The following is a 24,177-nucleotide window of genomic DNA, read 5'->3' on the forward strand; positions in this document are numbered from 1 at the left end:
TTACTCTAAACACACAAACACAGAAGCTTTCAGTTGTGACTGAGAGACAGCAGGTGAAGTGACATTGTGTGTGTGTGTGTGTGTGTGTGTGTGTGTGTGTGTGTGTGTGTGTGTGTGTGTGTGTGTGTGTGTGTGTGTGTGTGTGTATTACCAGGCTGAGAGAGTAGTTGTATCCAAGCTCTCGGGAGATGATCCAGTTGGCGCGTTCCTCGATCTGCTGTTCATCAGGAAAAACCACTGTGTGATTAAAGGAGGGGAACTCCAACTCTACACATGGGGTCTCCTAAAGAAAGACAGAGAGAGAGAGAGAGAGAGAGAGAGAGAGAGAGAGAGAGAGAGAGAGAGAGAGAGAGAGAGAAAGAGAAAGAGAAAGAGAGAGAGTATGCCTTAGATAATAAATATTGTTGGTATTTGTTTGTTAAAACTCTGAAAAACACACACACACCTTGTTAGGGTTGGATCCTGCCACACCGATGGGATTGAGCAGATCCTCTAGTCCATGTGGAACAGGCCACAGACTCAGAGCCACCTTACCACTGACCAGTGTGTTTTTATAATCAAACAGATTCACATTCCCCCAGGCCAGGGGACAGTGCTCCTACACACACACACACACACACACACACACACACACACACAAATGGGTTAGACACTATTCTAAACTAATATAAGGATTCACTGTATAGACACAAAGAAGACTGGAACCTCTTTAGCCCCCTTGCGACCCTTGACGGAGCAGATGGAGAGGCAGAGACGGGCGGAGCGTGGGAGATCAATCAGAGAAATATCATACACCAGCCACTCGTTCCACCTGCACACACAGCAGGAAGTCATAAACTGTGTATATTTTAAAAAGGGGTATGTATCTGTGTGTGTGTGTGTGTGTGTGTGTGTGTGTGTGTGTGTGTGTGTGTGTGTGTGTGTTTATGTGTGTGTGTGTGTGTGTCTTACCGAGGGTTGGAACATGGAACTCTCTGTGTATTGACATTGTCACATAAAGGCTCTCCTCCATGATAAATACCAGTCCGCACATAGATCTAACACACACACACACACACACACACACACACACACACACACACACACGAGAGTGGATATGTGTTTCAAATTCTATTTAGACAAAATATAAAACATTTTGTGTCATTGAGTGTTCCTGTTCCAACTTCCTGTTTCCTGGTTTTCTTCCTGTTTCACCAACACCAGGAATCAGGAATGCTTTTAGGAACTCAGGAACATTTTAAAGAACTCTTTCAGAAATGCAGCACCTGTTTTCAAAAACTTGTGAACCCAGAACCTTTTCTGGAACCCAGGCTTCAATAAATCTTTAAAAAAAAAATCAGAAATCTTGGAAGTTCCTTTTTACATCCAGCTCCTGTGTATCTCCATTTCTGCAGAACAGGAACAACTGAGGTAGATGTAACTAATTGGTCAAATGCCAACAAACCCATGTTTATTTTGTGAATGATTGTACCTGACAGGAAATTGTGAACTGTCTGAGCAATGTAAACATCAAGTGATGTTTTCTGATGTTACTGACATCATAAATGTTATTTAGTTTAGACAGTAAATAGGTTAGATAGTAGTTACCATACCGACAAAGAAGAACATTTCCAAATGGAAGGTAAGCGTCACCTTGTCGATGTCGCGGATGTTGACGTTGACGTAGGTGGCACAGATGAGTCTGATGCGAAGCGGAGTGTGAGCGTTGAAGATCCAGAGCGAGCAGGGGTTAGCGGGGTCGCCCCCTCCAGGGCTCGGGCTCGGCTGGGGGGTGCGGCGGCTGTATGACGGAGTAACGAAGCCACTGCATGGCAGCTGATCATACACACTGTCCTTACTGACCAACATAAGGTGTGGCAACTTTCCTACAATAATACAACTGCGGATATACTACACACACACACACACACACACACACACACACACACACACACACACACACACACACACACACACACACACACACACACACACACACACACACACACACACACATGCTCTTTGGTTAAGACGCACTGCCCTTATCTGTCTTTCCTGTAATTACTCCTCACACACACACTCTCCTCACCTTGTACTGGCTGAGCGGGTATTTCTCCAGCAGGTACTCGTCACAACCGCACACCTTGAGGATGTACTGTCCCTGATACTCCTGCACACACAGACGGAGCTGCTGGGACGACAGGTGCATACTGCGTGTCTTCTTCCTGATGGCCTCGGCGATCAGCTGCTCCGGCACACAGTCGTGAGAGATCTTCAGCGTGTATTTCTGCTTGGCGTTTGACGGAGACACCACCACCCAGATCGTCACAATCAAACGTCCTGTGCAGACCGAAAATTCACAGGACGGTGCTGCTGAATTCTGGATTATGATTGGCCAGAAGGTGTCTATACATTTTACATAACAGCACAAGTGTTTATATCAATAATCATCATTTATTACTTGTTGACGTCACTACCTTTGTCGAGTTTGGCGTAGATGTGCTGTGGTAGTTGTGAAGACGACTCCACACTGGGAGGGTAAACGTACAGAGCGTGTGTGTGTGGTCCTCCACCTTCACGCTCCTCCATTGCCTCCCTACACACACTCAGGATGCTTCTCCTAAAATCCTGCACCTCCGAGTCCTTCACCAGCTCAAACTCGCAGATCGGCATGCCTATAGCAAAGCCTGCATCAAAAACAAAAGTTATGCACACACCATTTTAGACACACACAGATACACATAAAACACACACACACACACACATACACACACACAGACCGATCTCACGGTTGAGGATCTTCTCTTCACGGTTGCCGAGCGGTTCGATGACCTTTAGGATAGGATGGAAGAGTCGAAGGTCACATAGTCGCCGTGTTTCGTCGTAAAACTCCTCCCTCTCTGCCTCCTGGGTCACGCCCACAAAGATGTAGCAAGACTCTTCCTACCAGCCAGAGAAATGCTGTATACAGTTATAATACATCACCTTTCCAAAGCATTTACCTACAGGAGGTAGAAGGGGGAGGGTTTACATACAGGTGGTGGTAAAGGGGGTATCTGGTGAGGGTTTTTACCTACAGAAGGTAGAATGGAGGTATTTGGTGAGGGTACTTACCTGCAGGAGGTGGTAGAGGGGGTATTTGCGGGCTTCTGTGAACAGCTGCTGTTTGATACTGAGGAGTGGAGCTTCACGTAAACACTCCATGCTGACGAGCATCCCATTGGGTAAACAGCACTCCACCAAAATACGGGGGGGCATCAGGTGTAGACCCCATAACTCACCTGAAGATGGCCCTGGGGCCATTCTCCCTTACACACACTCACTCTGGGAAAACATTTAATAAAATTCAGACCTTCACACATCTCTTTCTGTCACATCGACATAGCGATAAATTGTCACACTACACCTTTGTGTGTGAAAGGTGATATCGTTCTCTAACATTATGTTCTTTTATTAGATATTTTTTAACTACACAAAATAAACAAAAAAAATGTGTGTAAGAGCATGTAAGAAACATCAGCATCAAATCGAGGACACATTAGAGTCCATACACACAAAGAGCACACACAGGAAACACAGTGTTTATTTACACTATGTATACACCACAAGGAAGAGTGTGTACCAACACCAAGCAAAACATCAAAGTGTGTATCATCATTCTCAGCACCAACATCGTTACCATGATCATCATCATCACCAACATAATTACCATAATCATCATAATCACCAACATCATTACCATGATCATCACCATCACCAACATCATTACCATGATCATCACCATCACCAACATCATTACCATGATCATCACCATCACCAACATCATTACCATGATCATCACCATCACCAACATCATTACCATGATCATCATCATCACTAACAGCATTACCATGATCATCACCATCACTAACAGCATTACCATGATCATCACCATCATCACTAACAGCATTACCATGATCATCACCATCACTAACAGCATTACCATGATCATCACCATCATCACTAACAGCATTACCATGATCATCACCATCACTAACAGCATTACCATGATCATCACCATCATCACTAACAGCATTACCATGATCATCACCATCACTAACAGCATTACCATGATCATCACCATCACTAACAGCATTACCATGATCATCATCATCATCACTAACAGCATTACCATGATCATCATCATCACTAACAGCATTACCATGATCATCACCATCATCACTACCATGATCATCACCATCACTAACAGCATTACCATGATCATCACCATCACTAACAGCATTACCATGATCATCACCATCACTAACAGCATTACCATGATCATCATCATCATCACTAACAGCATTACCATGATCATCACCATCACTAACAGCATTACCATGATCATCACCATCATCACTACCATGATCATCATCATCATCACCATCATGCTAAATTGGTTCTGTGGTAATGTATTAACACATTCACTGCTGAAGTTACACCTACAGACTCTAATTAACACCTACTTCAGTGTAACCTGTAGTAATATACTAACACCTATTTAAATCAGTTAACTAACAAATGAATGAATAACGAGTCAGGCTGCTGATGAACACTTTACAGTACTGAATGGTAACTCAGTGTTAGGTCCTAAGGACTCATGGTGTGTGTTAATTAAGGGATGGTATTTGTGTTTTGTCCTCACCAGTGTGTCTCTGTGCCCCGGCTCCTGTTCTCAGTGTTCATCCTAAAAAGCTCCCTGCTCTCTACACAAGTGCACTACATAGGGAACACAGAATAACGACTGCTGCACACTGTGTGTGTTCAGTACACAGTAATTTGGGAAGAAGCCATGGTCAGAGCATCTTCTGATAAGCCCCGATGCTGCTCGCCTGGGATGTCTGTCTGTCTGACTGTCACACAGTAAACGCTAGCGATGATTAATTAATGGAAGTCCGGCTCTGACACTCAGGCATGGGGAACAATAGGAGGCAGACGAGACTGAGACAGAGAGGGGGAGAGGAGATGAGTGAAGGGGGGGAAATCCTTTTCTTTTAAAGGGGACGCATGTGCACTAGCAGCAGATCATGGATAGATGAAGGCGCGAACAGTACGGTGTGCTTTAAGAAGCAATAGGGATCCAGGGTTCTCCTCAGCAAGCATCAGAGAACAGCATCATTACAGAGAGATTACAGAGAGGGAGAAAAAAACCAGAGAGAAAGAAGCTGATTGGCTATATATGGCTATATATATACGTCACAAAACAGTAAAGATCAAATAAACAAAAAACAAAAAAACATTGTTCCTTAGGAATATTCATATTATCTGTTTCATCAAACAGGTTCTGCCATGAAAAATAAACACACACACACACACACACACACACACACACACACACACACACACAATCCAACAACTATCCTCTTTAATATATTTATGTACACCCATCTTAACAGTCTATAGTGTGTGTGTGTGTGTGTGTGTGTTTGTGTGTGTGTGTGTGTGTGTGTGTGTGTGTGTGTGTGTGTGTGTTTCCTCACTCTAATCTTAATCCTGATTTTCTTTGGTTTCAGTGAAATAATGTAATAAAACAGACAGGTGTATTCATGGTTAGTACCCACAACACACACACACACACACACACACACACACACAAACACACACACACAAAATCAAATATGTTTTCAGAGATTAGTGATGTTTTGTGTACTTTATGACCCCCTGCGTCAAACACTCCCCACAACACACACACACACACACACACACACACACACACACACACACACACACTGTTAATAGACAATAATCTATGAGTTACTGTTATATCCTTGAGCACTGATTATTTACTATAAGTTAGTTCCTGTTGTCAGTTACATAATATCCTCTATTCATTCTCTCACTTACAGTTAATAAGAGAAAACAATTACAGCTGGTCATGTGACTGAGAAACCGCAAAAAAAAGTGTAAACAAACTGCTTTTCAAACAAAATGCTGACACTGGAGACTCCTTCCACACATTCCACAAACACATTTCTCCTTTCAGAAAACTTCACCACATCAATGATAAAAATAAACAAACACTTAATCATGAATAAAGCTTTGGCTGTATAGGTCCCTGTGAACAAAATGTTACTATGGAAACAATGTTATAGAGAATTAATATCTTCTGACCAATCACAATCCAGAACTTAACCGTGCTGTGGTGTAAGTTTAAATATCTGACAGACATCTGTCACGCCTTTATCCTAATCTTCATGTTCATCAGTAAAAATTAAACCTGACCAGATCCCTGTTGTACAGATAAACGTTCATGACAATGTTCTCTCTCTCACACACACACACACACACTCACACACACACACACACACACACACACACACACACACACACACACACACACACACACACACGCACACACACACACACACACAGAGCACCAAATCGGCTCTTACGTTCTTCCCACAGAAAACAAGGATCATTACCCATCCAAAGCATCCTATATGAAATTTCTTTCTTTTTTTTTTTTTTTTTTATGAAAAAAAAAAAAAAAAAAAAGAAAACGCCACATCACACATCAATAGTTGACACATCAATAACTGTATACAGCCACTGTTTGAAAAAATGCATGCATATGTATGTGTGTGTTGTGCTGTGCAGTACTCACTCACTCTCTCAGTACAGTTGGAGTCCTTGTGGTGAAGAACACTCATCTAAGTCTCTCCTTCTCTATGTAAAAACTGTTTTCCACATGCTTTTCCCTACAAACACGCCTCTCTCTCTCTCTCTCTCTCTCTCTCTCTCTCTCTCTCTCTCTCTCTCTCTCTCTCTCTCTCTCTCTCTCTCTCTCTCTCTCTCTCTCTCTCTCTCTCTCTCTCTCTCTCTCTCTCTCAGACACTGAAACAATAGGGCCCGTTTCCTCTCTTCCCCTATTTCTGTTCCCAAGTGCCTCACACACACACATACGCACAAACATTAAGTAATCATTTGTTGACAAAAACAGGCAGTTACATAATTATTAAAATAAAATTTGTAAAATGTTTGAAGACATCTCTAATCCCACACTAATTAGTCCGAATTTAATCTGTAAATCTACATAACATTAAAATACTATAGACAGAGCTGTAAATTCAACCCAGCCATTAGGGGGGCACAAGCCAGTGTACTCTTAGTGCCGGTCCCAAGCCCGGGTAAATGGGGAGGGTTGCGTTAGGAAGGGCATCCAGCGTAAAACATGTGCCAAATCAAATATGCGGATCACAAATGAGAATTTCATACCGGATCGGTCGAGGCCCGGGTTAACAACGACCGCCACAGGTATCGTTAGCCGACAGGGTACCGGTGGAAATTGGGCTACTGTTGGCCGAAGGAGGAGAAGGAGAGGAGGAAGGCGTCTACAAAGACGGCAGGAAAAGGAGCAGTGTAGGAGAGTAGAGGTTCGGGTTGGTACTTTAAATGTTGGTACTATGACGGGTAAAGGGAGAGAGATAGCTGATATGATGGAGAGGAGAAAGGTAGATGTGTTGTGTGTTCAGGAAACCAAGTGGAAAGGGAGTAAGGCCAGGAACATTGGAGGTGGGTTTAAACTGTTTTATCATGGTGTGGATGGGAAGAGAAATGGTGTAGGGGTGATTCTGAAGGAAGCGTACAGTAAGAGTGTAGTGGAGGTGAAGAGAGTTTCTGATAGGGTGATGATCGTGAAGGTGGAGGTTGAAGGGATGATGATAAATGTCATCAGTGCCTATGCTCCACAAGTTGGCTGTGAGATGGAGGAGAAAGAAAGATTCTGGAGTGAATTAGATGAAGTGGTAGATGGTGTACCTAGGAAAGAACGATTGGTGATTGGGGCAGACTTTAATGGGCATGTAGGTGAAGGGAACAGAGGTGATGAGGAGGTGATGGGTAGGTATGGTTTTAAGGAGAGGAATGTGGAAGGGCAGATGGTGGTAGATTTTGCTAAAAGGATGGAAATGGCAGTGGTGAACACGTATTTTAAGAAGAAGGAGGATCACAGGGTGACGTATAAGAGTGGAGGAAGGTGCACACAGGTGGATTATCTTCTGTGTAGGAGATGCAACCTGAAGGAGATTGGAGACTGTAAGGTGTTGGCGGGGGACAGTGTAGCTAGACAGCATCGGATGGTGGTCTGTAGGATGGTTTTGGAGGCGAAGAAGAAGAGGAGAAAAGTAAGGTTTGAAAGAAGAATAAGATGGTGGAAACTGAAGGAGGAAGACTGTAGTGTGAGGTTCAGGGAAGAGGTGAGACAGGGGCTTGGTGGTGGTGAAGAGGTGCCGGATGATTGGGCAACTACTGCAGGAGTGATGAGGGAGGCAGCTAGAAAAGTACTTGGTGTGACATCTGGAAATAGAAAGCAAGACAAGGAGACGTGGTGGTGGAATGAGGAAGTGCAGGAGAGCATTAGGGGAAAGAGGTTGGCAAAACAGAAGTGGGATCGACAGAGTGATGAGAAAAGTAGGCAGGAGTACAAGGAGATGCGGCAGCAGGTTAAAAGGGATGTGGCGAAAGCCAAGGAAAAGGCATATGAGGAGCTGTATAAGAGGTTGGACACTAAGGAAGGAGAAAAGGATTTATACCGATTGGCCAAGCAGAGGGACCGAGCTGGGAAGGATGTACTGCAAGTTAGAGCAATAAAGGATGGAGAGGGAACTGTGTTGACTAGTGAGGAGAGTGTGTTGAGAAGATGGAGGGAATATTTTGAGCAGCTGATGAATGAGGAAAATCAGAGAGAGAGAAGGTTGGAGGATGTGGAGTTGGTGAAGCAGGATGTAGATAGGATTAGTAAGGAGGAAGTGAGAGCAGCGATTAAGAGGATGAAGAATGGAAAGTCGGTTGGACCAGATGACATACCGGTAGAAGCGTGGAGATGTTTAGGAGAGATGGCAGTGGAGTTTTTAACCAGATTGTTTAACAGGATTCTGGAAGGGGAGAGGATGCCTGAGGAATGGAGAAGGAGTGTGCTGGTACCGATCTTTAAGCATAAGGGAGATGTGCAGACCTGCAGTAACTACAGGGGAATTAAGTTGATCAGTCACACCATGAAGTTATGGGAAAGAGTAGTGGAAGCCAGGCTGAGAGAAGAGGTGACCATCTGTGAGCAACAGTATGGTTTCATGCCGAGGAAGAGCACCACAGATGCCTTATTTGCTTTGAGGATGTTGATGGAGAAGTATAGAGAAGGACAGAAGGAGCTGCATTGTGTATTTGTGGATTTAGAGAAAGCGTACGACAGGGTGCCAAGAGAGGAGTTGTGGTATTGTATGAGGAAGTCAGGTGTGTCAGAGAAGTATGTGAGGGTGGTGCAGGACATGTATGAGGACAGTGTGACGGCAGTAAAGTGTGCAGTAGGTACGACAGACTGGTTCAGGGTGAAGGTTGGACTGCATCAAGGATCGGCCATGAGCCCTTTCCTGTTTGCAGTGGTAATGGACAGGTTGACAGACGAGGTCAGACAGGAGTCTCCCTGGACTATGATGTTTGCAGATGATATTGTGATTTGTGGTGAGAGTAGAGAGCAGGTTGAGAAGAGCCTGGAGAGGTGGAGATATGCGCTGGAGAGAAGGGGAATGAAAGTCAGTAGGTGTAAGACAGAGTACATGTGTGTGAATGAGAGGGAGGGCAGTGGAGTGATGCGGTTGCAGGGAGAAGAGGTGGAGAAGGTGGAGGAGTTCAGGTACCTGGGGTCAACAGTGCAAAGTAATGGAGAGTGTGTTAGGGAAGTAAAGAAAAGAGTGCAGGCAGGGTGGAGTGGGTGGAGAAGAGTGACAGGAGTGATTTGTGATAAAAGAGTATCTGCAAGAATGAAAGGGAAAGTTTATAGGACTGTGGTGAGACCTGCGATGTTGTATGGATTAGAGACAGTGGCATTGAGTAAAAGACAGGAGGTGGAGCTGGAGGTAGCAGAGCTGAAGATGTTAAGGTTTTCGTTGGGAGTGACGAGGATGGACAAGATTAGAAATGAGTTTATTAGAGGGACAGCGCATGTAGGACGTTTTGGTGACAAGGTGAGGGAGGCGAGATTGAGATGGTTTGGACATGTGCAGAGAAGGGACAGGAATTATATTGGTAGAAAAATGCTGAAGATGGAGCCACCAGGTAGGAGGAAAAGAGGAAGGCCAAGGAGGAGGTTTATGGATGTGGTGAGGGAAGACATGCAGGTAGTTGGCGTAAAAGAGGCAGATATAGAGGACAGGGTGGTATGGAGACGGATGATCCGCTGTGGCGACCCCTAATGGGAGCAGCCGAAAGAAGAAGAAGAAGAAGAAGAGCTGTAAATTCGAGACTGTGAGTTAGAGACTGTGTAAAAGTGTATGTGCTCTCTATTCCAGATATGATGAAGATACTTTGACACCAGACCTGGTTTAAGAACACCACTAAGTTTTGCTTATGATCCAGACATCAACTGGTGCAGAAACAGACACATGCACATTTTTCTAAATAACCTTTAAGAGCATTTTAGGAGCATTAGTATGTAAGGTTTAGGTTTCACCACCCATCTGTAACTGCACCATGATTTAGCCATCGTCCTATTGGTGGATTTCAAATGAGTTTAATAGTAGTGTTTACACTAACACTTTAATCACAGATTTCTCACACTGACACACACTTTGTCTTTTGTCCCAGTGTCCCAAAATCGTTCTTGTACATTATCTGATTATTAACAATTCCGTTATGAAAACTTTAATATGTGCTATTCCTCCACCGCCCCTCTCTACAATCACTGTCAGTTATTGATCTCATTATTGCCTACTGTATCTAAGCCATATGTGTGTGTGTGTGTGTGTGTGTGTGTGTGTGTGTGTGTGTGTGTGTGTGTGTGTGTGTGTTTGTGTGTGTGTGTGAGTTCAGCTGCATATAACTCATGACTGTGTGGTAATTTATTCTGTTGTTGAGTTTGGAATGATATGAACTGAGTCAGCCATTGTTATTCCTTTTCCTGTTTTTACTCTATACATATCAGAGTGTAAGAGAGAGAAAGACAGTGAGTGATGAGAGAGAGAGAGAGAGAGAGAGAGAGAGAGAGAGAGAGAGAGAGAAGGAGAGAGTGTGAAAGAGAGAGAGAGAGAGAGAGAGAGAGAGAGAGAGAGAGAGAGAGAGAGAGAGAGAGAGAGAGAGAGAGAGAGAAAGAAACCAAGAGTAAGAGAGAAGGTTAAAGAGAAAGAGAGAAAGGAAGAGACAAAAAGAAAAAACAGTCTAGAAACCTAAAATACACACACACACACCCACACACACACACACACACATAAACACACACACACACACACACACACACACACACACACACACACACACACACTTCCTACACAGACTAAATTTGAATTACATTGCAATAAATGAATGAATTAAAATTTAATAAACTTCCTGTTGCAACAATAAAAGTTTATTTTTTTTAACTTGTAAACATTCTTATAAACTGCAACACAACCCATTTTGTGTGCATTAAACTTTTGGTAAACACTTTGGTTCTCCAATCACACACTTGCAGTAACACAAGAACAACATAAGAAAACAGTGCACACTATTTAGTGTGGTACTCTGTGGTTCAAAATGTAGTCAAAGTTATTACCCAAAACTAAAACACACAGGCCTCAACCCAAATCACACTAGCACACTATCGTTTTATCCTCACTCTTCTACCAGTTTTTTGAGAAAGAATTTGTCCTGCTCTTCCTAACTTTCCTCTACCTCTCTGTTGGGGAAATCCTTATATTCACCGTCTCCATCCTTATCATCTCTCCCTTCTCCAGCCCTTATTTCCATCTTCTCTGCTACATGCATCACGATCTCTCGCTGTCTCTCCATCTCTTCTTCTTTAAAATGAATGTCCATGTCAAAGGTCATGTCAGTGTTTGTTTCCATGGCGACCTGAGGCACAGTTTGGTCCTTTGGGTCTGAAAAATTGTATTAGCAGACTATTTAATGTGCTGAAGAGTGAGAGAAAAAGAGAGAGAGAGAGAGAGAGAGAGAGAGAGAGAGAGAGAGAGAGAGAGAGAGAGAGAGAGAGAGAGGGAGTGAGCACATTGACAGTTATAGTTGCAGCACATTATTATATTGCACATGCTACTTTACAATTTAGCTTTAATTAAATTCTGTGTATTTTATCAGTAAATATGATCAGATTTGAGCTTGCTGGATAGAGAACAGCTGTAAAAGGCCTCATCAGTAATGTCACCTATTACATGTTGTTTCATTTTCTTCGGCAGAGAGAGTGCAGGAGTGAGACACTTCTTTCCTTTTCCTTCTTTTATAGGTACACTATTAATCAGAGCTATAAGAAAGAGAGACATGTTGTGTCAGTTGAAATATTAGTGAAGTGAAATCTCTTATTATCTCGCCTTTCTGTTCTTTCTCACGCTCTTTTATTTTCTTCAGCTTCTTTTTCAGTCTTTTTTTCTTGTCACCCTCTCTGTATGTCTCGTCATCCTCTTTTCCCCATCTACTTCTCTTGCCTTCTCTCTTTCTGCCTGTGAAGGATCAGTAATTTCACGTGTGACTGATCTTTGAATCTTTTGAATTTCACAGCGTGTGTTTTTTTATATCTGAGTAAAGAAAGTATGTCATGAATAAATGTGTGTTGCATTGTAGATTAAAATTTTACCTCTTTTTTTATTTATATATATATATATATATATATATATATATATATATATATATATATATATATATATATATTTTTTTTTTTTTTTTTTTAAATATAAAATATAGTCAAACAGAAATGCTTGCTGCATTAATCTTGCGTTAATAAAATGAGTGCTGTTCAAATGAATATTGCGTTAACGCGGTATTAACAGGTTAATTTTGACACCCCAGATAAATATATATATATAATGTTCAGAATACACATTAGACCTCACAACACAAGGAAATGTCACTGTTCCTTACTTGTATTCTTCCTTGTTGACTGCTTTTTACTCAATAAATCCTAAAACAGACACACATATACACACACAGGTTTTTTGCATACAAAATACAAATTTTTTACACACATAATGGTTTATGCACAAGGTGTGTGTGCACTGACCTCATCACTGTCATTTCCAGTCCTCCCACAAAAAAGCTCTAGCATCTCTACATAGATACACACAGAAAGCAGGGGCAGCAATCTCAGTGTCACTTTGTCAATCTAACCTGTGTAAGTGTGTGTTTGTGTTTTTGTGTGTGTGTGTGTGTGTGTGTGTATGTGTGTGTGTGTGTGTGTGTGTGTGTGTGTGTGTGTGTGTGTGTGTGTGTGTGTGTGTGTGTGTGTGTGAGTTTGTGTGTGTGCTTACCTGCAATATCACTGTCCTCTGAGCTCTCTCTGTCTGACACGTAACGACCAGAAAACCCAAACTTCACCAACCGCTTCTGAAATAAAAGAGAGACAGACAGAGAATCACATTAGAATAGAGAGAGATAGAGAGAGAGGGAGAGAGAGAGAGAGAGAGAGAGAGAGAGAGAGAGAGAGAGAGAGAGAGAGAGAGAGAGAGAGAAAGAGAGAGTCTGCAAGTGCGTATACATAAGATGTCACAATAAACAAATGTATTAAAATATTCTTTATCTGTAATACGTGGACAAAAATGGATAGCTGTCATGTCTCACAAAATTTTGTGTGTGAGTGTGTGTGTGTGTGAGAGAGAGAGAGAGAGAGAGAGAGAGAGAGAGAGAGAGAGAGAGAGAGAGAGAAAGAGTGTGTGTATTACCTTTAAAGACAGTTTGAGAGCTTCCTTAGCCATAGAAATGGAATCTTTCAGGCCCTTGTCAACTTTCTACACACACACACACACACACACACACACACAGTTAAACATAATCAGAAAAACAAAACACATTTACAATACAAAGATGTGTGTGTGTGTGTGTGTGTGTGTGTGTGTGTGTGTGTGTGTGTGTGTGTGTGTGTGTGTGTGTGTGTACATTAATAAAGTGATCTTCAGACAGTTCCGCATAGTCCTTCACTCTGTTGCAGGCGACCCAGGCCCGAGTCACCGGTTCCCCAAAATATGTCACATGGCACTTATACTGCAACATTCACACTTCATGAGTTAATTACTTTATATGTATTTTTATGTTTTATATTGTTGTTTATATGTTTAAAAACATATACAAATGTGCAAATATTGGGATTAATGGAAATCATACCGGCATGAAATCTACCTCCCTGCGGAATTCCAAATATTCCTCTGTGTTGGGATCTTGCTCCACCATTGCTGGCCACCTGAACACAAAATCATCATCAGCAGCAGCAGCAGCAGCATCACCACCATGATCACCACTGTCGTTAAAAAGTATTTCCAAAAATCTATCTATCTATCTATTCACACATGACTAATGCATTTCATCATAGGACACTTTAGATACAGAACTGAGATTATGTGTGTGTGTGTGTGTGTGTGTGTGTGTGTGTGTGTGTGTGTGTGTGTGTGTGTGTGTGTGTGTGTGTGTGTGTGTGTGTGTGTGTGTGTGTACCAAGGATAACCACTTTGCCGAGCCCAAACCAGTGATCCAGGCACCAGACTGCAGAAGAACATCTCCTCCTCAGGCACACTGGACTTCTCTTCTGGATCTGAGCAACTTTTTAAGGCAGGGTCTGAAACACACACACACACACACACACAAACACACACACGCACACACACACACACACACAAACACACACACACACACACACACACACACACACACACACACACTCATAAAGATTGATAAATACATCAAACAAGCAAATGTATTATCAGGTGACACGCGTACTTTCCTACACTACCACATACCACATAACACATACCAGTGTATGAAGTTAATGACTGGTGAATTTAATTATCATTTATTTAAATTTAAACACAATAACAAAACAGAGCTGACAGAGCTGTCTAACTGAGGAGTAGCACTCTGTGTGTGTGTGTGTGTGTGTGTGTGTGTGTGTGTGTGTGTGTGTGTGTGTGTGTGTGTGTGTGTGTGTGTACCTGTGTTATTTTGGCAGGTCCAGTCATCAGGCAAAACTGAAGGATCAACTCCATCAATTAGTCTTCTCCATTTACCACATTCAGGCTTGCTACACTGCACCCACACAACATCTAAACACACACACACACACACACACACACACACACACACACACACACAATGGATATATTGGGCAGGCTGAAGAGTTAGTTAGTTATTATGCTGTTATTACACTTACAAGGAGCTGCATCACTACTCTCATCCTTCTGATCCCTCTCTTCTCTGATCTGCTTTCTGTCTGTGTCTTCATGAATACTGACAGTCTGAGGCTCCACACTTCTCCACCTCATCCCTCTCTCGCCTGTACATATCAGTTCACTGTGAGTGAACAAAGAGCAGGTGTTTGTAGATGAACAGAGAAAGAAAGAGATACAGAGAGAGAGAGAGAGAGAGAGAGAGAGAGAGAGAGAGAGAGAGAGAGAGAGAGAGAGAGAGAGAGAGAGACTGTACCAGTGTGTGTCCTTCTTGAAGTTCTTCTCTTCACCTAAACACAAATACAGCGTATTAAATATTAATATTCTTATAAACACACTGCGGAAGAAAAATAAAGCATGTAAAGAAGTTAAGAGATATTGTTGGTTCCTGTGGTGAGTGTGTGTGTGTGTTAGTCCGAATCTGAACACGTAAACTAAAAAGTTAATCAAGCTTTAAAAGACTTCAGCAAAAGTAGTGTATATAAATAATACTGTTGTATTCATATACACTCACCAATCAGATCCACTGTGGAGGAAGAGGATACATTACAGACTCTGCCAGTCTTCTGTAAACACACACACACACACACACACACACACACACACACACACGTCACTTTTTCTATCTGTAATCGACTAAAAAATATTCCTTTTTTTCTCCTACACCACCTCACTGTCTCCTTGTCCTCGGCTTTTCTTCATAACTTTCTCTTTCACACCCTCTCCATTCTCATCCTCACTTCCTTTCCTGGCTTCCTTCTCTCTATGTTCTCCTCCATCCATTCTTGTTCCTTTCCCGTTCTTTTTCTTCTGTGTCTTCTTCTCTCCCCCTCTCATTTCTCCAGGTCTTGAGCTTCTCCTCACAGATGCTGAGGTGTTTATGTGCATGGATTTGGAATGTTTAGAATTTGTACCTGTCTTCACTTCACCTGACTTCAGGTCTCCATCCTTTTCTCCATCCATCACCTTGTGCTTTTCTGCTGTTTTTTTCATGAGGGTCTCATTTTTCTGGACCACCAATGCCATTTTACCTTCTCACACAAAGGGAATACATTAATTATCAAAATATAAAAATAAATGTAAACCTATATTTATCATTGTATGAATTATAAGCTGAGCTAATTTAATATATTATATCGTTTAAGCTCAGTAAATAATATTAATATGATAACTCTGTAAGGGTCCTGCTTTATCTTCAGTCTCTTTAACGTTAGCTTATTTTTCAGGTGTAGTTACTGCAAATCAAAAGATAATTTAAAAAAAATAAATAAAAATAAAATATATATATATATTTCTTACCCTTTTTCCTACTGTAGTAAAGTTTACCTCAGAATGATTCAGCAGGAATAAATATCAGTAAAGCGCGACCCTCTTCACACACCGTCCTGTTAGCTAAATGCTAACTCTGACAGAAATCTGACACAAACCCCTCGCGCGCGCCGTCAGTATACCGCCACAGGTGACGCGCGCGTGTTTTTTAAATGACTCGAGTCACTTGATTCGGCTCAGAAAATGATTCGGATCTACAATTCCCTGTTTCTTACGGGTTTTTTCCCCTCAGAAAAGAATAGAAATGTTATTAAATGTTATTAAAAAAACACCGATGTTGAAAAAAGTCTGTATAGTTTCCTATTCGCAAACACATGAAAATGTCTTCTACCTGCTATCAAAGAAATATTTCTATATTTTATATATTTAACCTTATATTAAGTGATAAAGTGATAGATAATGTGTAAAGGTTTATATATATATATATATATATATATATATATATATATATAATAATCGCACGGTTGTTATGAGTTAACTCACGATTAATCGCAACGTAATCGCACACTTTTATCTGTTCTAAATGTACATTAGATGAATACTTTTAACTTTTTTAATACTCTAATTAACATGGACACGGACAAATATTGATGCTTTATGCAAATGTATGCTTATTATTACTGAAATCAAACTCAGCATAGAGCTAGAAGACAAAATATTCTAAATGTAAATGTTTTAAGTAATTATGGCGTTTTAAATGAGGTTAATTATCCAGACACCAAACAGAACGTTTGCTATGTTTCCACACGGACGGTTTTATTTGCTGGGTGTGTGCAGCATGGCGGATTTTAGTGATTGATTTGAGGTGCTTTATTAAAACAAATGTTTAGTGATTCAAATTATTTTTTGGGGGATCTTTGTTTTTTTGTGTTTTTTTTTTTTATAGCTGAGTAAATAAAGGACATCAAGAAAAAATGTGTGTTGTGTTGAAGAATAAAATATTGCCTCTTTTATATTGATTTATTTATATTTAAAAAAAATTTTTAAACAGAAATGCGTGCTGCATTAATCAAGCATTAATAAAATTAGTGCCATTAAAATACATTTGCATTAACGTGTTCATTTTGACAGCCCTAATGTGTGTATATATATATATATATATATATATATATATATATATATATATATATATATATATATATATATATATATATATATATATATATATATATATATATATATATATATATATATATATATATATAGGTCCCCTGGTGGTCTAGTGGTTAAGATGCAGCGCTCCCACCGCTGCGACCCGGGTTCGATTCCCGGTCAGGGAACCATCCCCAGCCACTCTTAGTGCCGGTCCCAAGCCCGGATAAATTGGGGAGGGTTGCGTTAGGAAGGGCATCCAGCGTAAAACATGTGCCAAATCAAACGTGTGTATATATATATATATATAAATTTCAGTTTGAAACTAGCGAGGGGCATCTCACCGGACGAGAGATTCGCTCATCCCAGCTACACGTCCAACATATCGCACATCGTACGCTGCCGCCTGTGCCGCGAAATGATTTATATTTTTACATGTTTGTTGTATCGCTTTCGTCATCGTAAGAACGAAAAAAACGTAAGTCAAATCATCAAAACTCGGGGAACATCTGTATATACAGAACCACTCCTTAAGTGTTTTTTTCTATATTTTTATTATTTTCAACAAAAATCAGTGAAGAATCCAAACTATGAAAAAACACACAAAAATGTATTAAATAACCCAGAATATGTTTTATATTTTAGATTGTCTAATGTAGCTCCATTTAACTATGATGACAGTTTGGTAAACTCATGGATTTTTCTAATCAGATTTATGAGGGATGGTTTTTAGTTTATAACTGAGCCAGAGTTCATTTCTTTCCTCTTTACTGTGCTTTAAAACATCACTTGTCTTGTGCAAAGGAAAAGGTGATACCAGGTCAACAGTTCTATTAGCTACTATATAATTCCATTTATTCTTAAAGCATTAACAGGAGAAATGCTAATGTAGTTAGTGGTAGTTTAGTAGTTATTTGGGGAAAAACTACTTTGGATGTTGTATTGTCTCTGACGAACCACTTTCTCTGTGTTACGATTGGACAGAAGCACTCGGTCCTCTTTGTTGTGATTGGTTAGTAGTTCTTCGTTTTGATCAGTCCGCCAATCACGGCATAGCAAGAAACGGTTATCGGAATGTGGGTGGGAAATAAATAAGCTGGAGGGGTTGTGAGTGTGAGTAAAGATAACCCCCTTTTTGTGTCGATAAAAACACCATCTCATCATAAAGACTTCTTATTTTAGGCGGCAGGGTTTTTAATGGAGTAACTGCGGTCGAATTTGACAAGTTGGCTCAGAAACCTAGTTTGTTGTTTACACGGGAAGTTGGTGTCCGTGAGGATTCCTGAAAAAAATAAAACCGTAATGAACTTAAAAATCTTGAAACGGAAAAATATGATCCAGAGTATTGTTATAAAAGGAATGTGGGCGGATTGTGAGTTATCTTTTAGTTTAGATGGTATGTGTTAACGCTGTGAAATATAAACGGGTGGTCGGTTACGTCCCAGGCAGATCCAATAGACACCTAAGGAGAGATAAAGGCGGGGCTTGGCAGCGCGTGCTCCATTATGAGCGATCTCATTGGTGGTTACGGCGGGCACGGATTCCGTTCTCGCTTGTCATTGGTGGACGCGGCTGTCCGTCAGCGTTTCCTCGGGGCTGTAGTGAGCTATAAGAGCGTGGGTACCTCAGCAGTAAGATACAGAAGCCTTGAAGGCTCAGAAGCGAGTAAGTGTTTTACAGAGTTCAGAGAAAATTTAGGGGAAATCATCTGGCTAACGTTCACGCATACACCATGCCGAGTCCTGACCGTGCTCCAGCGGTTTGAGAAATGCGGTTTTTTTCTTTAAGTGGCGACAGAGTATTAGATTTTTTGGTGTATTTTTTGTTCTGGGGTTCAAGGGTCACTGGATAGAAACAAGTCTGACACGGTAAATAAGATGGCGCTGAAGTCAAAACTGTGAGCTTTTACTTGGTATTTTGCAGAGAAAGCAGTAACTTGGGGGAGGGAAGCTCTCAGAGCACAGCTCAACACAAGCAAGAAGGCGGAGCTCCGTGTGTGTGTGTGTGTGTGTGTGTGTGTGTGTGTGTGTGTGTGTGTGTGTGTGTGTGTGTGTGTGTGTGTGTGAGGGAGGGAGGGAGGGAGGGGGGTGTGAGAGAGAGAGAGAGAGTGTGTGTGTGTGTGTGTGTGTGTGTGTGTGTGTGTGTGTGTGTGTGTGTGAGTGTGTGAGTGAGAAAAAGAGAGAGGGAGGGCTCTGTCTTCACTCCAGTTTTCCACAGTGTCCATCATTATGATCATTGATTATGTGTGTTGGTATTAACTGTATGGTCTGTCATTGTTTTGCAGCTCCAGTGCAGTGCAGCCGTGGCCACAGTAACATGGGGACAGCCGTCACCCAATAAACACACACGTTTTCTGCAAGTTTTTCTGCAAGTTTGCAGAGCAAACTTTATCACCACAGTCATTTTGGACTCCCGTCTCTCTGCATCCTGCCCATGCATGGAGAACTGAGCAGTAAAAAATGATTGAGATGTCCATAGAGAAAGAACCTGTCTTGACAGGAGATGGAGCGGCAGCCATTTTGATCCCGCCACCTTCCCAGAACCTAGCGGGTCCAATTAAGACTTTGAGTCCGTCCTCTGTGGCGCCGGTCAGTGTTGGCGCTCCGTTAATGGATAATATGGTGTTAGCAGAAGTACCCTCCAACTCGGCTTTGACGGAAGAGGCGGGACATGAGGAGGAAGCCGCAGAGACGATGCAAGCCAAAGGAACTAATAAGCTCTTACAGGCGAAAAATGGTATACAGTCACAGGCTTGGCCTCAAAAGCTTGGCAAGCGGCGTTACAGCATGAACGTTGGCTTTAAGCACCCTGGATTTAGCAAACGTAGGCGAAGAGCTAACTCTGAGTCTGACCCGGTGCTGCCCAGCAACTTCCTCTTGGGTGGAAATATCTTCGACCCTCTGAATCTCAACAGCCTGTTGGACGAGGAGGTAAACCGAGTGCTGAACGCTGAGACACCCAAATCGTCACCTCTTCCATCTAAAAGCAGGGAGCCTGTCGAGATCTTGATTCCCAGAGACATCACTGACCCTCTAAACCTCAGTGGCAAGGGCGGAAACGCCAACAGAGGCGTCCTGGTGTCACCCGTAAAACGGCGGCGCCATAGAAACCGGCACCATGGGGGCAGTGGTGGCCATCTCGAACCCTCGGGTACAGAAAAGGGTAAGAGTGCTGAGGAGGAGGGTGTGCTAACTGAACAGCATTTAGCAGAGGAACTAGTTGAAGGGTCCCCACGCCCTTACGAACTCAACACGTCCATCAACTGCCGCGACGAAGTGGTTCCACCCATACTGCCACGCCGCCGATCAACAAACTCTGCTCCTCAGACAGGGAGTAGCAGCTCCATCGCTCAGCCTTCCAAACACAGAAAACGGCGGCGAACAGTCAGCCGATCAGAACGCCTGTCGATCACGCCCACCAACAAGCAGCTACATTTAGACAGAGGGCGGAGTCAGACATTTCACACACCTATTGTGAGTGGCGCAACAGGGAGCCACCTTGAAGCGAACCATCACGTGACACGGCAGAATCGCCGCAAACTGAGACGTGACTTCCAGTACGGCACCTACACTTGTTACTATGGTTATCTGACACCGAGTCTAAACGTGGATCCTCGTCTGGCAGCGTTTCGCCCTGAATGGTTCAGTGGAAAGAAAGTCCTGGACATTGGATGCAACGTGGGTCACATGACTCTCGCCATCGCTAAGAACTGGAGCCCCGCCTACATCCTGGGCTTGGATGTTGATGGCGGTGTGGTCCATGCGGCACGGCAGAACCTCCGCCACTTCCTGTCTGAGCTGCAGAAACGGGAAGTGAGACAAGATGCTGACACAGAGGAGAAGTGCAGAGAAGTGGAGAGGTTGCGGACATTCCCTCTTTCTTTCAGACTATGTAGGGGGCCAATTGCAGCTCCTCCCTTACTGCCTCCTGCCCCTGGGGTGTTCCCTAACAATGTGTCCTTCATGAAGGTAAGTGTGTGTGTGTGTGTGTGTGTGTCGCGCCTGATTAAATGCTTTGATATTTTGTACCGTTTCTCCTGTAAACTCAAAATGGAGTATAGAACAGAAGAACATCGACAAAATGGTTCTTGATTGGTCTCACACACACAGTGTAGTGTGTGTGTGTGTGTGTGTGTGTGTGTGTGTGTGTGTGTGTGTGTGTGAGAAAGTAATACAGTAATCCGTGACTTAATGTGATCAGAATGTTTAGACCTTTGCTGAGTTCACTGATCTGAGGACACATGGAGGGGCGTGGCCTAATATTCTAATGAGCATGTTTAATTATCAGCCCTCTGTTTGTCCTGTCAGGATTCAGTCTCGCGTAGCAGCCACCTGATTACAGCGGTGTATCTGTTCGCTCTCTCTCTCTCTCTTGCTCTCGCTCTCTCTTTCTCTCGTTCTCGTGGTCTTAGCATTTGCTTGATGAGTTCAGTAGCTTTTGATTGCTAGTTGTAGTGTTTTTCACCTGGTTAACTTTAGCTTTTGTGTTTGTTGTAACTTGTTCTTGTTTGTTTTTGAGTGCATTAGTACAAACAATTTCTTGTTTCTATATAATAAATCAGAGTATTCATGACGTGTATGTTTGCAGGGGAACTATGTTCCAGACAGCGATGCAGTAGTGATGTCACAGTGTGCAGAGTATGATGTCATCGTGTGTCTGAACGTCACAAGGTGGGTTCAGCTGAACTGGGGAGACGTGGGGCTTCAGCGCCTCTTTAGACGTGTTTATGCTCACCTGAACCCCGGAGGAGTTTTCATCGTCCAACCACAGCCATGGAGCTCCTACAGCAAGAGGAAGAGACTGACGGTAAACCTGTGTGTGTGTGTGTGTGTGTGTGTGTGTGCTATACTAATACTGTACTGTACTACACTTCTCATATTAAACACCCTCACTAATCTTGTACTAAACCCGGAGTCAAACCCTGAAGAAACACACACCTGACTAAACTTACACTAGACCAAACAAACCCTGACTAAACTTGAATTAAACCCATAGTAATCTTTATCTAGTTGCATTACTCCGCCCCCAACACATAATAAACTCTGACTCCAGACTCAACCTCTTCTGCATGGCTTCATAGACTAATCCCAGTTTTCTTTTTTTATTCTTCTGTCCAGTAAAACTCATCTGAGACTGAACCCAGACTGAACCCAGACTGAACCCAGACTGAACCCAGACTGAACCCAGACTGAACCCAGACTGAACCCAGACTGAACCCAGACTGAACCTTTAATCCCTGTTTTTGTGTCTTGTGTTTTCAGGAAACTACCCACAGGAACTACAACAGCATTCGGCTCCGACCGGACCAGTTCAGCTCGTACCTCACCTCCGAGGTGGGATTCACCAGCTACGAGCTCATCAGCGCCACCAAGAGCTGCCCTAAAGGTAAAACAGCATAACTTTACCTCTTTTAACGCATGTGTGCGCGCGCGCTTACACACACACACACACACACACACACACACACACACAATGACACAATGACCTAATGGGGTGCCAAGAATTTTGGCTGTTACTGTACATTCCTATAATCATGGTTTTATTTTTTTTTTTTTTCCCCTCTCTTTTTTTTAGGACTCCAGAGGCCAATCTACCTGTTCTACAAAGGTCCCACCTCAAACAGGAAGTCCTCCACCAGGAGAGGAAGTGACATACAGGAAGAGGAACGGGAGGTGGTGTGAATGTTTACACTGCAGCGGCACTTTAATTTAAAATGCGATCAGATTCACAGGACTCCTTTGAAAGAATCTCCTACACAGTCTCTAACACACACACACACACACACACACACACACACACAGACTAATAATCTTTTAATAAAAGTTGCTAAGTCTTGTTTCTAATAACTCAACACCTGTTTGTATTGTACATTTTAGGGAAGAGTGTGTGTAGCTTTAACAGTGTGTAAAATAAGTTCATATAGCCATTTTTTATGCGTGTGTGTGTGTGTGAGAACCAGACAGCTGTAGAAAAGAATGTAATCGATTTGAATGTTTGCTGTATAGAATAAATAACTGCGTCTTCGAGTCTCGGGTTCGTCTCTAATTCTATGAGTGTGATGTGACGTCTTTAGAGCCACATGGAAGGTTGACACGTGACTGGTTTCCTTCCTCAGGTTTTTCTTTGGTGTATCTGTGTGATGAATCTGACGGCCGCTCCGAGTGTGTTCAGGTTTCAATGACACTTTGATTGTGTAACTACAGAACACACGAGGAGAAAGACAGAGGGCGTAAATGATCAGGATGAAAGTTAACATCGCTGCAAAGTTTACTGCATGAGCCACAGATTCGTGTTAAATATCCTTATTTAAAGTGTTCATATATGGCACATAGCACTTTAATCTGACCATCAAAAATCAAAACATTTTTATGTCTTAAATTAGATTTTAATGTTATTAAAGCAGACCACTCATCACTGTCCTGCTCCAGTTCCTCAACATAGTCTCTATAGTGAGTGAGGAGTCTCTCTCTCTCTCTCTCTTTCTCTCTCTCTCTTTCTCACACACACCCACACACAAAAGTGTTGTAAGAAGTGTGTTGATCCTTGGGAGCTCCTTGGATCTGTGATTTCATCATCAGCTCAGTAACACGGTGGTGTAATGAAGGCAAGA

The 24,177-nt window shown here is 42.4% G+C and overlaps 3 protein-coding genes and 1 long non-coding RNA gene across 11 annotated transcripts in view; 2 read left to right on the forward strand and 2 right to left on the reverse strand.

Annotated features, from left to right (window-relative positions):
• LOC310715233 (phosphatidylinositol 4,5-bisphosphate 3-kinase catalytic subunit alpha isoform) overlaps positions 1 to 6,716 on the reverse strand; it is a 13,114-nt gene extending 6,398 nt beyond the window's left edge. For 4 of the 7 annotated variants that reach the window (XR_014530271.1, XM_083521557.1, XM_083521553.1 and 1 more), the window contains exons 1-11: positions 4,664 to 6,097; positions 3,094 to 3,303; positions 2,760 to 2,922; positions 2,457 to 2,666; positions 2,069 to 2,319; positions 1,633 to 1,890; positions 952 to 1,037; positions 706 to 811; positions 446 to 598; positions 152 to 283; positions 1 to 5 (exon numbers count right to left, since the gene is read on the reverse strand). The exon at positions 1 to 5 is cut by the window's left edge and continues 120 nt beyond it. Coding sequence is in view for 6 of the 7 variants with exons in the window: in XM_083521557.1 (XP_083377683.1) it covers positions 1 to 5; positions 152 to 283; positions 446 to 598; positions 706 to 811; positions 952 to 1,037; positions 1,633 to 1,890; positions 2,069 to 2,319; positions 2,457 to 2,666; positions 2,760 to 2,922; positions 3,094 to 3,282 (1,553 nt within the window). In the remaining variant the exon portion in view is untranslated. Of the gene's footprint in view, positions 6 to 151; positions 284 to 445; positions 599 to 705; positions 812 to 951; positions 1,038 to 1,632; positions 1,891 to 2,068; positions 2,320 to 2,456; positions 2,667 to 2,759; positions 2,923 to 3,093; positions 3,304 to 4,663; positions 6,098 to 6,622 lie in introns of those variants that run through there. The other 3 variants (XM_083521554.1, XM_083521555.1, XM_083521556.1) reach the window with 3 other exon arrangements.
• A 3,531-nt stretch (positions 6,717 to 10,247) lies between these two features.
• Positions 10,248 to 11,236, forward strand: LOC310715246. Of its 2 annotated transcripts, none has more exons than XR_014530273.1 (2): positions 10,248 to 10,775; positions 10,822 to 11,236. It is a non-coding gene; the product is annotated as an uncharacterized lncRNA (long non-coding RNA). The 2 variants fall into 2 exon arrangements; XR_014530274.1 differs by having other exon boundaries at positions 10,248 to 10,771.
• Positions 11,237 to 11,357: 121 nt separating this feature from the next.
• LOC310715241 (uncharacterized protein) lies at positions 11,358 to 16,622 on the reverse strand. The gene is made up of 16 exons (XM_083521573.1): positions 16,446 to 16,622; positions 15,816 to 16,177; positions 15,661 to 15,712; positions 15,403 to 15,436; positions 15,131 to 15,270; positions 14,913 to 15,023; positions 14,419 to 14,539; positions 14,092 to 14,167; positions 13,867 to 13,971; positions 13,653 to 13,718; positions 13,242 to 13,317; positions 12,995 to 13,041; positions 12,856 to 12,895; positions 12,327 to 12,437; positions 12,146 to 12,241; positions 11,358 to 11,864 (listed from the first exon to the last, which is right to left on the reverse strand). Exons 2-16 carry the CDS (start codon positions 16,170 to 16,172, stop codon positions 11,644 to 11,646), a joined length of 1,653 nt encoding a protein of 550 aa, XP_083377699.1. The 5' UTR covers positions 16,173 to 16,177; positions 16,446 to 16,622; the 3' UTR covers positions 11,358 to 11,643.
• A 2,506-nt stretch (positions 16,623 to 19,128) lies between these two features.
• mepceb (methylphosphate capping enzyme b) lies at positions 19,129 to 23,593 on the forward strand. Its single transcript, XM_083521568.1, has 5 exons — positions 19,129 to 19,435; positions 19,852 to 21,535; positions 22,155 to 22,373; positions 22,829 to 22,952; positions 23,142 to 23,593. The coding sequence occupies exons 2-5, from the start codon at positions 20,027 to 20,029 to the stop codon at positions 23,246 to 23,248; spliced, it is 1,959 nt and encodes a 652-aa protein (XP_083377694.1). The 5' UTR covers positions 19,129 to 19,435; positions 19,852 to 20,026; the 3' UTR covers positions 23,249 to 23,593.
• Positions 23,594 to 24,177: the final 584 nt, after the last annotated feature.

Source organism: Silurus aristotelis (genome assembly GCF_946808225.1).
Source record: "Silurus aristotelis genome assembly, chromosome: 19".
Taxonomy (NCBI): domain Eukaryota; kingdom Metazoa; phylum Chordata; class Actinopteri; order Siluriformes; family Siluridae; genus Silurus; species Silurus aristotelis.